At 33.5% G+C, this 15,898-nt stretch overlaps 1 protein-coding gene across 3 annotated transcripts in view; it reads left to right on the top strand.

The window, feature by feature from the left end:
• Positions 1-321: 321 nt before the first annotated feature.
• The window catches only part of LOC118199607 (jouberin-like), a 91,906-nt gene continuing 76,329 nt past the window's right edge, over positions 322-15,898 (top strand). The window contains exons 1-3 of one of the 3 annotated variants that reach the window (XR_015038469.1): positions 322-470; positions 8,374-8,527; positions 14,242-14,337. Coding sequence is in view for 2 of the 3 variants with exons in the window: in XM_085807488.1 (XP_085663614.1) it covers positions 458-470; positions 8,374-8,527; positions 14,242-14,337 (263 nt within the window). In the remaining variant the exon portion in view is untranslated. Of the gene's footprint in view, positions 471-8,373; positions 8,528-14,241; positions 14,338-15,898 lie in introns of those variants that run through there. The other 2 variants (XM_085807488.1, XM_085807490.1) reach the window with 2 other exon arrangements.

A 15,898-nucleotide genomic window follows, 5' to 3' on the forward strand; every position in this document is an offset into this window, starting at 1 on the left:
CAGCAGAATTTTGGACCCACAGGAGATTGCACAAGGTTTCAAAATGTCTAGTACTGGCCCTGCATAAGCCTTGTGTATATGTGCAAACCCGAGACTTGGATAAACATGAGCGGGAAATATGTGCAAGTAATAATAAATGACTAATAGAATTCATGCTTAACGTTGTTAGCGTGCGCTAGAAACGAAACAAAATTTAGTGGAACAACATATGTTTCTCTTCCATCTTCTCTGTCTTACTTAGGCCCATAAATATTTTTAATATAGTCTAAGCTTTACTTTATCTTTTTTAACATATATTTAAAAAATTTCATATCACAGGATTTCTTTTTTCGCCCTGTAGGCAGAAAGACTTAGCGGTTGCAAGATGAAATATCTGTCTACTTACCTTCTCTGTTTAAAAATTGTAAACAAAAGTTGCTGTCCAGTCTGAAAATCTGAGATGTGAACGTTGATTGCAATGGAAGAAAAAGGTTCAGTTTTATTATTTTCCTTCGACTTTAATGTACAATACTAAAAACTGAGGTTCAGTCTTTATTTTTCGGTTCTGAATATAAATTTCAATGAAATCTGGTAGTTTACGCATGATCACCGAATTTGAAAATAGTGAGTCGTTTATCAGAATGCTAGTAATGCTGTTATGTTTTGAGCACAATAAATTGCCTCTAAACGACAAAAACTGTGCAGTGTGTCTAGTTGTTTCTACAATTAATTGATTATGGAAGAAAAACTTTTAATTCTCTTGACTAACTTTCTAATATATGTTTAATATTACTTCCCTATCCCTCTTCTTGCACATTGCAAATCGTTACTTTAGCCATGTAACAAAGCAAGCAATTGCAAACAACACGGCACACAAGGGAAAGTGCAGAATCACCCACTGCTTGGCGCGTTTTTAAGAATTGCACAAACTAGGTAATCAATTACCCCTTGGCGATTTTTGGCGGCACATGGATACCGATTTTGTGCAGTTCTTTAACTTGTTATTTTGGCTTGCGAAGCGGCGCAAAAATCGCCGCTACACAAAGTCAAAATAACAAGACAAACAATTGCACAAACTCGGTATCCATGTACACATCGATTTATTTTCACTTAAAAAAAATACCCGAATTGCACAAAAATGTCATTGCGCACTTCTTTGACTTTATCCATGTACACGTCGACCTATTTTCGCTTAAAAAAAAATCCCTGAATTGCACAAACTTGCATTGCGCACTCCCTTTACTTTGTCCATGTACACATTGATATATTTTCACTTAAAAAGTCAAAGGAGCACCAAATTCTACAATATAGGCAAACAAAAAATACATAATCTAAATAAAATACATTTTAAACCAAACAATAAAATAATGTAAAAAAGGAAAAACATGTTATATATTTAAGCACTACCAAAAGTAAATATTCACTTACCATGATTTTCGAGTTCGCTTCGTACACCCAGAGTAACGTAAAAATCAAAATATCAATCATACTCAAATGACTTTTTTCAAACCACGTACTCTTTCTGATCAAACGCTTCACATAGTGACCATCTGAAACTTTCTTCCTACAAACCCATTCAAATCCATATAAACGGTTTTTATGTTCGACTAGATGCATATCCTTTCTGCATACAGGACACTTACAATGGCTGCTAAGTAAACCTTCATTTACACACCAGTCAATTAAAGCTCTTTTCCCCTTTCGCTCCAAATCGTACAGAAACTTCAAATTAAGCTTACTACATTCGGCCGTTCTACCGTCTAAAGAATCAAACCAACACACACCACAAAACGCTTACAAAACATCCCATGATTCAAAATTTTCCCAGAATTATGCACCCGATTATGTCACAATAGGGTTTCCATAACATTCAACTACTCAGGCTATCATAAATGAAACAACAACTTCGCCATAATACAAGGGGTACCTTAAAGTCTACTCTACCCTCAAGTACATATCTACCTATTTTCACTTTTAAAAAACATCAGAGAAATCCATAAATTCAGCATTGTTTACTCCCTTGACTTTCTCCATGCACACATCGATGTATTTTCACTTAAAAATTCAAAGGAAGTTAACAAAAATCAAATTCTTCTTACTCTTGTAAAAAGTGCCAAATAAGTGAGCGATTCTGCACTTTACCCCAGCACACAGACGGCACAGTATTAGTAGTTGATTATTTTATTGCTCTTCCGAGAGAGAGAGGAAGTATGGTTGGGTTACAATTGCAAAATCATATACGATTTAGTTTCACCAAATACACTATAAACAGGATCTTCTCCTATTGGTCATTAAATGATTGCCATGTAAAATGTTTCATTTTTAAATAAGAATTTAGGGGTGAAATGTTATTTCCCTAAATACCTTTTTCTGAACAATCTTTTTATCTCAACAGTATTGCATACTTGATTGTTTAATTTCTAAATTACTACTACTAGAAATGAGATAACTATATTCTTTGGCTGATGCACAACTACTGTCTCAAATCCCAACCAGATCTTTTTTATGTATGCCGCTGGGTAAAGTCCAGTAAAAAGAACGGGTGTGGAACAAAGTTCTTGAATACTGAGCTGAAGCACTTGTCACCATTTTTGTTCTCTTAACTTTAACGAATTTATCTCTGGTTTGACAACTGGAGAGTAAAATGCTACTATCCAATTACTTACTCTAATATCATTCACTTTTATCAAACATTTCTTTTCATCTAATAATTTAACGGATATGAAATTTTGTTTTACTTAGCTTTGTATCTTCGAAAAATTAGTTTATGGTTCATATAAAAAATGTAAGATTAAATCTAGCGACATCTTTTAATAAAGCCTTTGCTGGTATCATTGATTATAATGCTAATATGTTATAAAATGCAATTTTAATTCTCAGATGATTTTGAAGAATAAACTTTTGGTGTAATTTTATTAATAAATACGTGTTAAATATGAATTCATTTCACATTGTGTAATTGGAATGTTCTTTGTGAACTGTGTGATTGATATAATTATTTAATTGTATTTCTTAAATTTCACCAAACATGGATGAATATTTCCATTTTCAGACATTCTCTCTAAACTTGTCCAATTTGTTCTTCATGTTTACAATGCAATTACATTTCATGTTACGTATGGTTAGTTCACAAATCAAACTATTGCATAACTTAAGATTACATAATGAATATAAAGTAAAGGTTTCAATTTCCATGATTGTGGAATAAATAATGCTACGCTATGTCAACATATCACAAAAAGTATTTTAATTTGTTTGCATATAAAATACCTACATTTGTTTTTGGCCTCTTGTAATTGTTATTTACATAGATCTTGTGTTAAATATTGAAACTGGGTCTGCCTTGGCGATAAATGTTTGTAACCAAATCAAAAAATCGGCAAAAGGACTAATACTAAATACAGTCTCTGAAATATTAAAAATTTCAGATACTTTTTGCAAATTAAGTTGTGAACTAGATCCTTTTGTTGATTTGTTGCATCAACAGTACATCTCATTTCTGAGATTACCTTAGAAATACTGATATCATCAGACTTCTGTAAAAAATATGCCTACTGATACTTCGTATTCATATGTATTTAGTAACTGATTGTCAGTACTGATTGTACCTTAATTAACTCATTGCCATTTTAAATACACAAAAATTAAAAGTGCATGGCTTTTATTGATTATTTTGTATATATATACTTGTGTGTATATGCATTTATACATATACTTGTGTGCAGAAGCGTGGCTAGGGTTTTCAGCGCCCGGAGACAACTGAAGATTTTGCATCCCTTTCTGTGTGCCAAGAATGGAAAACATTTCATTCTAAAATTTCAGGTACAACTCTGATATACGCCCTAATTTCACCAAATGTGGCGATATGTGTTCTGCGCTAGGTTTTGGCACGATTGCGTGTTCTATGGCAACCCTGTTGACGTTGAACAATTTTTCGCTGGAGCTCGTTGATTCGCGTCTGTGTCTGAGAAGATGGGAGGGAAAGATAAAATGGTAGAAGTTGTTGAATTGAAGTTCGGCAAAAGGAAATATCATTGTGGCCATCCTGTTGAGGGGTAGTGGGTATTTGGAGGTGTGGAAAGAGGGTCTGGGAGATTATTTTTAATGGCTGTGCATGATAGAAGTAGGGATTTGTGATTTTATTTATTTGTGAACCATAGTATGAATTTTTTGGAGTGTGTCTGGCTGTCATGTAAATACGATAGTGATTACGTGGCGGCATGTTAAAGGTGGTATGAAATTGGTATTTCTGCTGCTCGAAAAATCATTAATTCATGGTAAGTGCATTTTATTTTATTCTTGTTCTTATTTTGTAGAATGTTATGTTCATTGGTTATTTAGTATGAATTTCTGTCGTTATTGTTGTTTTTGAAACAGAACGCTGTGTACATGGTATTATTTGAAATTTAATGTTATTATGTTATTTTATTAAAGCGAGTTGTGCGTAGATCGTAGATTCGTTCCTTGCCTAAATTGTGCAATTCGTAGATGTTTTTTTAAGTTTAAACAGGATGCTGTGTACATGGTATTCTTTGAAATTTATTGTTATGTTAATTTATTAAAGCGAGGTGTGCATAGTTCGTAGATTCGTTCCTTGCCTAAATTGTGCAATTCATAGATGTTTTTTTAAGTTTAAACAGGATGCTGTGTACATGGTATTCTTTGAAATTTATTGTTGTTATGTTAATTTATTAAAGCGAGGTGTGCGTAGTTCGTAGATTTGTTCGTTGCCTAAATTGTGCAATTCGTAGATTTTCTTTAAGTTAAAACATGTCGCTGTGTACATGGATTCTTGTCAAATATTTTTGGTTAGAAACTTTACGTTTTTGCTATCTAAATTTTTTGTTTTTGTTTCGGATTTTTAGCTTAAATCGTGTGTTCAAAACGTAGTTTTTGCATGTGCCAAAACCGCGTTTTTGGAGACATTTTAGGCTTAAAGTTCGAAATATAGACAAAAAATTTAGATTGTAATATGGCAGCGTGAAGTTTCTCGCTAAAAATGTTTGGCGAGAAATTTGGCGACTTGAGGGCACATATCAAAGTAGTTCCAAATTTCATAACATCAATTTGGTGCCCCCTGAATACTGCGCCTGGGGACAGGTGTCCCCTCTTGCCCCACCCTAGCTACGCCACTGCTTGTGTGATTATTTTAAAGAACTACTTTTTACACATACATACCCACACACACTCTTGCACATATACACTGGTATGCAAAAGTTAAGGACGAGACGGTTTTTTTCAATATAACTTTGTACAAAAGCTTTTCAAATCAACACATTTAATACCGTAAGATCCCCAATACGTAAGGACATGAGTAATGTAAGCAACACTTACTAAAAGAGAAATCAGAGGGATAAAAAGAAGCTTTATTGAAAAAGTAGCATGGAGCGCAATGCGACTGAAGGCCGAAACATCCCTGTGATTGCTGTCCAGCAAGAAACATCCGGTCTTTAATAGAGGATATGATCTCCCCTGACTACTAGGCAGGTTTCATAGCGTCTGCCCATGCTGAGAATGATTGTGTCAGTGAGTTGTTGAGGCATTGCTGCCCATTCGTCTTGCAGCGCCAATCGAAGCTCCGGAATCGTTACTGGTGGTAAGGTACGAGCTGCCAAGCGTGTGCCTAGAAAATCCCATACATGCTCGATGGGATTGAGATCCGGAGATCGTGCCGGCCAATCCATACGTTCAATATCCTCACTCTCTAAGAGCTGTTCGGCAGCTACTGTGCGATGACATGGTGCATTGTCGTCCATGAAAAGAAACTGCGGACCCATAACGCCTCTAAAAAGACGCACATATGGAAGAAGAATCTCGTTACAATAACGGGTCCCGTTGACTGAACCTGCGTCGAAGATGTGAAGGTCTGTACAACTACCAAGCATGATGCCTTCCCAAACGAGAACACCGCCACCTCCATACCTGTCCCTTTCAATCATGTTCGAGGGATGATTGCGGCTTCCCCGCTCTCTCCAGATGAGTATGCGATGAGAATCGCTACTCAGACTGAATCTGCTCTCATCTGTAGAGTACTCATCCCCATTCATTGTCTCTCCAATTCCGGTGTTCCCGGCACCACAGAGAACGCCTTCTCCGATGGGCAGGCATTAGAGGTACACACCGTACAGGGCGTCGTGCAAACAGACCACCACCATGCAGTCTTCTGGCCACGGTAAAACGCGATATCGGTCGTCCAGTCGCCTGTGTCTTGTGTCTAGCGATTTCTCCCGCTGTCTGCCGCCTGTGTCTTCTGGCATGTAAGGCAATATACCGGTCATCTGCGGGTGTGGTTCCTCGTGGACGACTACTACTAAACCCCCAGATAGCTGTTCCTGTAGTTTGAAATTGTCTCCAAAGTCGTGAAACGATGCTGTGAGCAATTCCGAACTCTGCAGCCACACTTGTCATACTGCGGCCTTCCTCCAACTTCCCAATGATTCGACTTCGGGTAAAAGCATCCAGATGTCGTCTAACAGATTGATTATTCGCCATTTCTCGCTGAGGCAGCAACTTGGTGTGATTTAACTGCTATACGGTGTGCAATCTCTTTGCCAGAAATACTGATCTTACACCGACAACATGCTTTATACTACTCAGAGACTCCCCCATTACATCTACCTGCATATCTGCGCATGTGCTACCGTACATCACCTTACTTAATCTCCTGATTGGTCTTTCTGTCCGCTCTGCCTCTTCGTTCAGCTGATATGCTAATTTTTCAACTTCGTCCTTAATTTTTGCACACCAGTGTATATATATTGAGGTAGAATCATAAAATTATTTTCATTTTCTCCTATACTTAGCATGCTTATATATGTATATGAAAAATTAAAATTGTATATTGAAGTAAATGAAGAAAGTGTTGTGTTCTGTAAGTTTTAATATAAAAATAAACTTTAATGTAGATCAAAATGGCATAAAAGAATGTAGCTATAATAGTTCATAATATATGAGTTTTTTGTAACACTGGAGCATAAATGTAGATTCACAGTAAAATAAGCATCCTAAAATGAAGCAAATGAGGGAATTTGATGAAGTGAATATAGCAAAAAGGAAAAAATTAGTGAAAAGTGAAGGAAAAAGTCCATTGTGCAACGTCTCTTCAGGAGAGAGGCATCACATGGCATACACTCGATACTGTGATTAATAATGTTTGATTATACAATAATTTATTTCTTCTGTCCATGATGCAAGAGCGTATAATCAGTGCATTTTTTACTAGTTTTATCCTTTACCGCCCTTTTTTTTACTTTGCCAGATTCTCTCATTTGTGTCATATTATGATGGTGGTTCTAAAAAAAGTGTTAAAAAAAAGTTGTGAAACAATCAAAAAGTTGAGAACAACCTAGTTGCCACTAGGGCAAATGAGATATGCATCTCAGGCCTCTACTTTCTTTTCTACAATTCGTCTTCTGTAAAAATTTGGAGTATTTGTTTTAATTCTGCATTTTAAGTATATAAAATTAAAGGCAGATGTAAACTGGTAAACTTTGTATTTTAGTTATTTTATACTTTTTTAAAAAAATCAAACGTTGAGCATTTATCTCGTATGTTTATTGGCTAACAATATTATTTAGTAAAACTTGAATTTAAAAAACAATAAAAGTACTTTTCTGTTAAAGGGGCACCAGTAGTTACCAATTGTGTGCTGAAGCACCAGATATGGTAGCTTCTTTATATTGCATCATGCATAGCTGTGCATGAATATGCATTTCTCATATTCACATGATATGTTCTCATTTAAAAAAAATTGCTTTGCACAAATTCGGCTTTGTACAGTTTCAACAGTACACACATTAAACATTACATATATTACATTATATGATGCATTGCTGTAATTACAGGTTCATTTTTTTTCCCCCATGAAGCTTTACGTATTTTTAGGATTCCCTTCATCCAGTTAGATTTTGGATTAACATTTATGGATAGTGGTAAGTTAAGTTTCTGTTAACAGATAGGTATCAAAGTACATTTTGTTAATTTGGACACCCAGTTTTGGATTGCTGCTATACACAAAGATGGTTTTGATTTTTTTTTTCTTCCCTAGTTACTTTGAGAAAAACAAAATCTTAGTTAAAATTGTTTCAAGTAAATTTATATTTCATGCAATAATACTAAACTGAAACCATGAGAATAAAATCTAGGAAAACATGAATTGTACTTTTTTGTTTAAATAGCTTTCCTCCCCTTTCTTATAAAAGAGTTTTTGATGTAGTTTTTAGATCTGTCTGTCCATTATTTGTCACTGTAAAAAGAAAAAAGAAAAAACTACTATCTCTTTCTGTTATTTAAAATGTATCCTTTCTTATGAGTATTAATAGTATGTGCTGTGATTTAAAATTTTCTTTTTTTAATGGTTTCTATTTTAATGTAAGTGCTTTGTTTTTCATTTAGAGAATGCAAAATTGCATAAAGAAGAGGGTGACATCTTAAGAATAACTGTACATTTCTGTGATAAAATAAAATCTGATATTTTATTAACACATCCAATTGTTTGTATGCATGTTGTTGATGCTACTGATGGCAGTTATATTAAAAAATGTGACAGGTAATAAATTTTACTCATTTTTAACCTTCTTGCCAAAACTTAATGATGATTTTTTTAAGATTTATGTTATTTAATAAAATGTGAAATATACTTTAGTGGTCGTTTTTTGTTGCGGTTTTTTACATAATTAATTTCTTACAATAAAGAAGTATTCTGATTATCATGCAAAGTACTATTTCATCAACATTTCTATCTAGAATAACAACACCTGGAAGTATGTAGTAGAGATTTTATACTCTGTAACAGGGGTGTCCAAAGCACAGCTGCAACTAAAATTTATGTAGGAAATATGATAAACTAAACCTACTCGATGCAAGCCCAACAGAAAATAAGGCAAACTGTTATTGAATTATTATTTACAGATGTTTCTTTCTATTTGAAACCTGTTTCATTTCTTTTATAATGATGTAAATATGCACTTTTGGCTTTTGCAAAATTTAGTTGCAGTTCTCAAACTTACTTGAATTCCAACATGTCTCTTACTGGCATGAAGTTTGTCCACCCCTGCTATATAATGTCAAACTCAGAGTTTCTGCTTTTCTTGGGTCTGTTGATCCCTCCTCTTTTTATTTTAAGAAACAGACCACTGTGAAACATCCTTCCTGTTGACCAGTATTAACTGTTTACAGGAAGGTCTTTGTGAAAAAAGAAGGAATGATATATTTATATTGGGTCATCTGTAAAATTCTACGGTGTTTGATGATAAACATAAATGAAGCAATATAAAAGGTAAGAAAATTTCATTGAATCACATAATGACCATTTTGTTCTGGACTTCTAACCATCTCTTTGACATTTGAAAAATTCATTTTTAAAAAAAGTCATTAGGTTTATTTATAAAGAGGTTAAAGAACTGAATTCCAGGTGGTACTTTTGATACCACCTGGAATTCAGTTCTTTGCAATACTTTTAGTGCAATACTTTTGGTGGATATAGTTCCCCACTTGATATTAATATAGAAAGTTCATTTGGCTTACGACATGATTTTTTTCTTGTAATATTGTATGATATCCACTTCTCATCTTCAGCAATGAGCTGTTTCAAAAAAAAAAAAAAAAAAAAAGAGAGAGAGGAGTTTCTTTATTTCCTTTCAGCAAAGAATCACATTGAGAAATCCAAGTAAACATATTGTGCTCAGTTATGTATGAGGTACCCACACATCGAAATGGCTTATATACCTAGTCTTCTTCAAATTATCATATAATGTACTTTTTAGAATATTTAGTCTATCTGATGATTCCTGAATCGTGTAACTTTGATTTTCAAAGATAGCTTCTTTTAATTGGTCCTTATGGACAGAGGATGGTTGTCCAGAGCAGACATCATCTTCAAGGCTCAAATTTTTGCACTTAAACATCTCAAACCACCTTCGAGCAATGCCATCAGAAACAGCACTTTCTCTACCACAGCACAAATGATATGAGCAATCTGACTATTGTTTTTCCTTTTTTGAAATAAAGGAGCATAATATGATGAAACCTATTTGAGTTTTCTATTCTTAGCACTATACTGAAAAAAAAAAATTTTACCATGACGTGAGCCAGAATTATGCAACACAAGTAGGAAAGACTGTATTTACGAATCTGCTCCATCAGCAGACTGTATTTACGAATCTGCTGAATGGTTTGATTTTAAAAAAATTCAAAGCTTTTCAGGTGATATATATATATTATTTTAAGGCATAGGTTAAGGCATAAAGAAGACGTTTACAAAACCAATTTCGGCAAATCACCATCTTTATTTTTATGCATTTTAAATCATCTCTTTGGCAGACAAATTACTTTTCAATCATCGTTGAATACAAATAATTTTTATATACACAGGTAGAAAGATACTATGTCGTTACAGGCAGGAAAGCATAAGCAGCCTGGAGATAATGGCATGGTGGAAGCTCCTCCATAGTTCCTCGAGGAGCAGTATTTTTACTGCATAGGTGCATGTGTATGAATCTAAGGCGTGATTGGTTAATTTTAGTTGTAGTTGCCTTTTTCAAACAGTGTTATGTAATCAAAATCATAAAAAACAACCTTATATTTAGCATAGATATAATATAAGGTTGTTTTTTACGATTTTGATTGTCACATTAGCGCGTTTCTCTTCTAGTCCAGTGTTATGTAGTTTGGAAAGATCTCGAATTTGGGAGAACAGTTGAGTTTAAGGAGGAGAACACCAAATTTAGAATAGTTAATTTTGAGGTTGCCAGCTTACATATCCCCCTTCAAGGAGAAAAAAGTATAGCGACAGAGAAGCCTTTTTTATAGAAAAAATGTTAAAGCACTACCAAATGAAGAAAAACGTAAATCATAAGATTTTGATCAGCATAATTAATTAAATAACTATAAAGTATAAATTTTGAATATCAGTTTTAAAAAAATTAATTTAATTTTTAGTCCTCTTAAATTTTTCAGTCCAAAAGTCTTTTTGTTTGAGAGTTTACATAATCATAATTATTCTGGGAAGGTTCTTGTTGTCACATAATATCACAAATAAAACTTTTACCAGGGTTTGTATGGTCCTTAAAGGGCCATACCCACTGGGATTTATCTGAGCTAACGGAGTCATTTCCCTGTGTCGACTAGCTATGCTATGCTTGCAGATCAGATTTTTCAACTTGCTGCTGAGATATTTCAACTCAACAACTTGCTTGTTCAAAATGGTTCAGCTAGTTCGAAATGGTTCAGTTAGTTGTCCCCGTTAGCTCAGATAAACTCCAGTGGGAATGGCCCTTAAGAATCCTTAAAAGTCCTTAGGTTTTTTGGAATCGAATTTTGGACCTTAAAAGTCCTTAATTTTGGCCAAAATCGGCAGAAGGTCCTTAATTTTAATCATCTGAAATTTCTGCCTGTTCTTACGATTGCCATTTTGAGTGTGAATTAGCATTTTGAAGGAATATTTTTGGCGATTCACTGATAAATATGGTTTTCTTTTTAAATGGGTGAATGGGTTGTAATTTGTTCCCATTTTTAGTATAAACGTTTGGATACTCAAGATTCTGGACAAAAAGTGAAACATAAGCATTTCGAATTTATTTCATTTTTTCTAAGGAAGAGCTCTTAACAACTTTTCGCTTTTGGTGATGTGAATTCTTTTTTTCAAACGGTTCAAAGTTTGGCGACATATCAGCATTTTGGCATTTTTAAACTCAGTTTCTATAGAAAATTTTTTTTCGAAGATCTGGGAATTTTTTTATGTTTTTTTTTTTTTTTTTTTTTTTTTTTTCCCATTTTAACGTATTGAATTTATATTTAAGAAGTAACATTGAAATGAAACATTTTTATTTTTTGTTGCAATATTATAAAGGGATATTACTTTCCATTTTGGTGACTTATGCAATATTTTGAATCTGGAAAATAAACAAGGTAATAAAGCACAATTTATGAAATAATTCTTAGCAAAAGGAAAATAGTTATGTAATTAATTAAAAATGTCTTCTTTTTAATTTTTTTAGGATTAGAGTTTTTCCCATGCAGTTGTCTCAGAATATGCATAATTTTTCTATATGAAATGATTTTACACACTTTTCCTCTTCCCCCTCCCTCAAAATATTTCTGGCATCTCGCTGTTATGCGATTGATAGGGATAATTTTCTTTAGGATTGTAGGCATTGCAACTTGGAAAATTTAGAAGGATTTGAAGGCAAGATTTATAGACCTAAGATTCTAGAATATTCCAGAAAAATGTCTTCATAGTATTAACATGCAATGAGTGTATTTTATTGAATGTTTATTGTGAATTTCTGACTTTTTGGAGAATTTTTGGAAGAACAATGGAAACATAATATTTGAATGTTTTACTTCCAACACTAAAGTCTTTTTTTTAAGATGTTTTTCGTTCCTCTATTTTCACTGCTTTTCACTAGACAAATGCGTGGAAAATATCAAAAATGCTTGTAATCTTATCACATGTACAGACATTTATAGAAAGGAATTTTTCTACTTATAAAGTTTTCACACCGGACTCGCCTTTTCTCTCCATGCTGCATTGGCAAGGCAAACTGAAGTAATGGTTGTTGTATTGATAGTCCACGCTGCTGCGAACATCGATGCACTGTATGTGCAGATACTTGGGCATGCTGCAAACATGCTCATTTTCTGAGTAATGTGGTGTGGTTGTGTGGTTTTGCAGGGCTGATCTCACAATATGTCTGTCCTCTAGGGCATTAGTCATAGGAGGCCACTGAGATCCTGCATGCCATTCAGTATGACCCTCAGCAACCCATTGATTCCATATTCACATAGCAGTGGTTGGATGCTGACCAATGCGATGGGCAATATCAAGGAACGATAATCAACACACTTGATAGGCATTGATCCTGCCTCTATCGCATTCCGACACTCGCTGGTAAGCATTTATTATTATTATTTGAGACACAACACGATATTCTAAGCAAACTCCAACCTTACAAAGCGCTTTCTGAATGAGAAATCCACTGCACTACTTTTCTTTTATGGAGATCTTCAGATGTCATTTCTTCTTCCTGCGTCGTCTAAATGCACTGAAATACTAATAATTTCCATATCCCAACCTGTTTTTCTTTTCATGTGATTTTGATGTTCATCAGATCATTCCTTCCTTGTGTTGCAATTTTAATGGCCAACAGTGTACTTTTTTGTAGCTGTAGTATGTTCAAATTTTGCTTTGCGTACTAGTATATATTGACAGTTAATATTTATGCATTTCTTGACTTATAAAATAATGTTAAATTTAATAAATAAAGAAACATTACTATTGACTTTCCTGGACACTTGCTTGATGCCAATGCTAGCAATTAATATTTCAGACCTTTTTAATCAGGGAAATTTTGATTGTGCCAGAACTGGTTTTTGTTGCGAGTCCTTCCTTTTTTTATGTGAGTCTACGAGTCTGAAGACAGATATATCCCGCTGCCCTGATGGACAATGAGCATCACCTCCTCAGGAGAATAACTCTTCCCTAGTTGGAAACTCTCATTTCTTTCTTAACAATGCAGGAATTAATTAGCGAATAAAATTAGTCAATGTGTATATAGATACATTATAGACAAAATAATAAGAAATTTAGAACCAAATTCACAAAGACATGAAAGAAATGAAATTTAAAACCAGTAAGTTGATGGGTATTTTTTTGCATGTTTATTGGGAAATTTTGGGATTTTACTAGTTTTAAATCTCAATTCTTTCATGTCTGTGGATTTGGTTCGATATTTTTTACTTTTTAGTCTATAACTGATTAATTTTAGAACAGCATTTTGCACAGAAATGATATTGGGATGTTTTTGTTCTAAAAATTTTGTGATACTTTTATATATATATATATATTATGATATTGTATATTGCTAACTCCACACATCTGTTGACTTCTGAGCCCTGGGGTTAAATGGTAAAAATGCTTAATGCTGATAGTTTGCCCTGGGTTCAGACTCCAGCAGATGAGTTCTCCCCAGAAAAGTTCTATAAAGTTGTTCAGTATTAGTTCTCTTGCTTTTCATAAGCTTTCCCATTTGAGAAATTTTAACAAGTTTCTACTGTTATATATTATTTTATCTTATCTCTGAAATTGTTATTTGGTAAGGCATTATTTGATAAAGGATACTTTTTACCATTTTCATAATTCTTTTTTTACCATACATATGTAATGATTTATTTAAATGTCTGAATGCTTTTGTCGTTATGCCTTATGCATTCCAATATATGCATTATGCCTTGCAATATTCATGTGATTAATGAAATTTTCAGAAATCGTTCAGTTACCTTCTTTTATGAAAATCAGAGGGGTGATGTTGACTACATAATGCCTATTATGACTCAACCATGTACAGCATCAGGAGAAAAGTAAGCATATATGTTTATGATTGAATGTATGAAATATTTTGAATTTGTAGTGTACTTTTACAGCAAAATCATGTATGCATTATTGGCATAATTGTTATAAATGGTAAAACAATGTACATTTGTATTTATGAGAAAGCTAGTTTAAGGAGAAAAAAGTAGTACACTTGAACTACAATTTATTTTAAAGATCAACACAAACAAAAGCAAATGTCTGGGTGCACACTAGGAAGTAGCTCTTATCCAAAATTTGAGAACAGATGGTATTAAAGCATAAACAGAACTCAAGTAGTTTTAGGCAGGTCAACATAAAAGTTGATTTTTTTAAATTTAAAATCAGTTGCAAGAACAAATTTTGGCTATACTATTAATAGGGCTTTGTTTTCCAATGATGGAACTGGCAGTGCTGAAAGATGTGAAACAATTTTGCTGCAGCATTGCCTGCATCTTCCTCGTGCTTTACTTTTGTCCACTGGAGAATGCAATGTTTTCTGCAAGATGGCACTATACTGCTTACTGTTTTTTTTTTTTTTACTGCTTTATTCACCAAAAATCAGATTTGAGTTGAGTCTAGTTCCATATTCATATACTCTTAATTAAGGAATTATGGCAATTTGTTAAAAAACATGAACCAAAGTGTCTGAAAGCCTTTGTCTTGCATTAATCTAAACAATGTATTGGTGACTTGGTTGTTACCAAAAGAGAGCTGACAGAGTTGGAAGTATATAAGAGAACTAAAATACAAGTAAATATATTACCTTCAGTTTACAGCAGGAATAAGAATTGCTTCTGGACATAAACTGCTTTTACTGCCGTCATAAGGATTTTGCTGTAAATTTTTGTTCAGACCTTGTAGCCTGTTTATCAAATAGGTTCGCTTATAAAAGGAAGGAAGTTTGTATTTCTAACAGCTATGCCTGGGAGGTACATGTACTGAATAATACAGAAAAAGTATTCAGTGTTCGTTATGGAAATTTTTTAAGTGTAATAATATTTTGGTTTGTTCTTAGTTCGTTTAGTTATTCATATTTAATGAAAATTATAATCTGCATGATGATTGCAACTAAAGCAATATTTATTATGAAGAAATGAATGAAAATGATAATTCATCAACAAAATGTTGAGAGCTAGATTGCCCATGCATTCTGCAGCAAATCTTTTGTGAAAATTTAAATGATGCAAGTGTATGCTAATGAAAATTAACCACCTGATAACATCTTTTAGCAAAAAGTTAACCACCTTATCAAGATCCTGAATCTCAGATCTTTTTAATCCAAGATGCAGTTACAAATCCAAGACTGCTGTGGCCAATAATAAATGTCCAGAAACCCTAATTAGAAGTGCAACAATTTCCTATTAATTCAGCTTACCCATCAGAAGTTTAATGTAGCTTATTAAGTAGAACAGTCTTTTCTCTGCAAATGTATGTTTAAAAATACCTAAGTTGTAGTCTTATTTTATAGCCGTAATGTATTCAGAATTTTATTTTTACACTAGTTTATATCAGCAGTTATTTTACTTAAAAGGAAGTTTCAGGAATTATTACAGAAAAGTAGTTGGAACT

This window comes from Stegodyphus dumicola, chromosome X1 (genome assembly GCF_044657685.1).
Source record: "Stegodyphus dumicola isolate Sdum_Otavi_A_Nest chromosome X1, ASM4465768v1".
Taxonomy (NCBI): Eukaryota; Metazoa; Arthropoda; class Arachnida; order Araneae; family Eresidae; genus Stegodyphus; species Stegodyphus dumicola.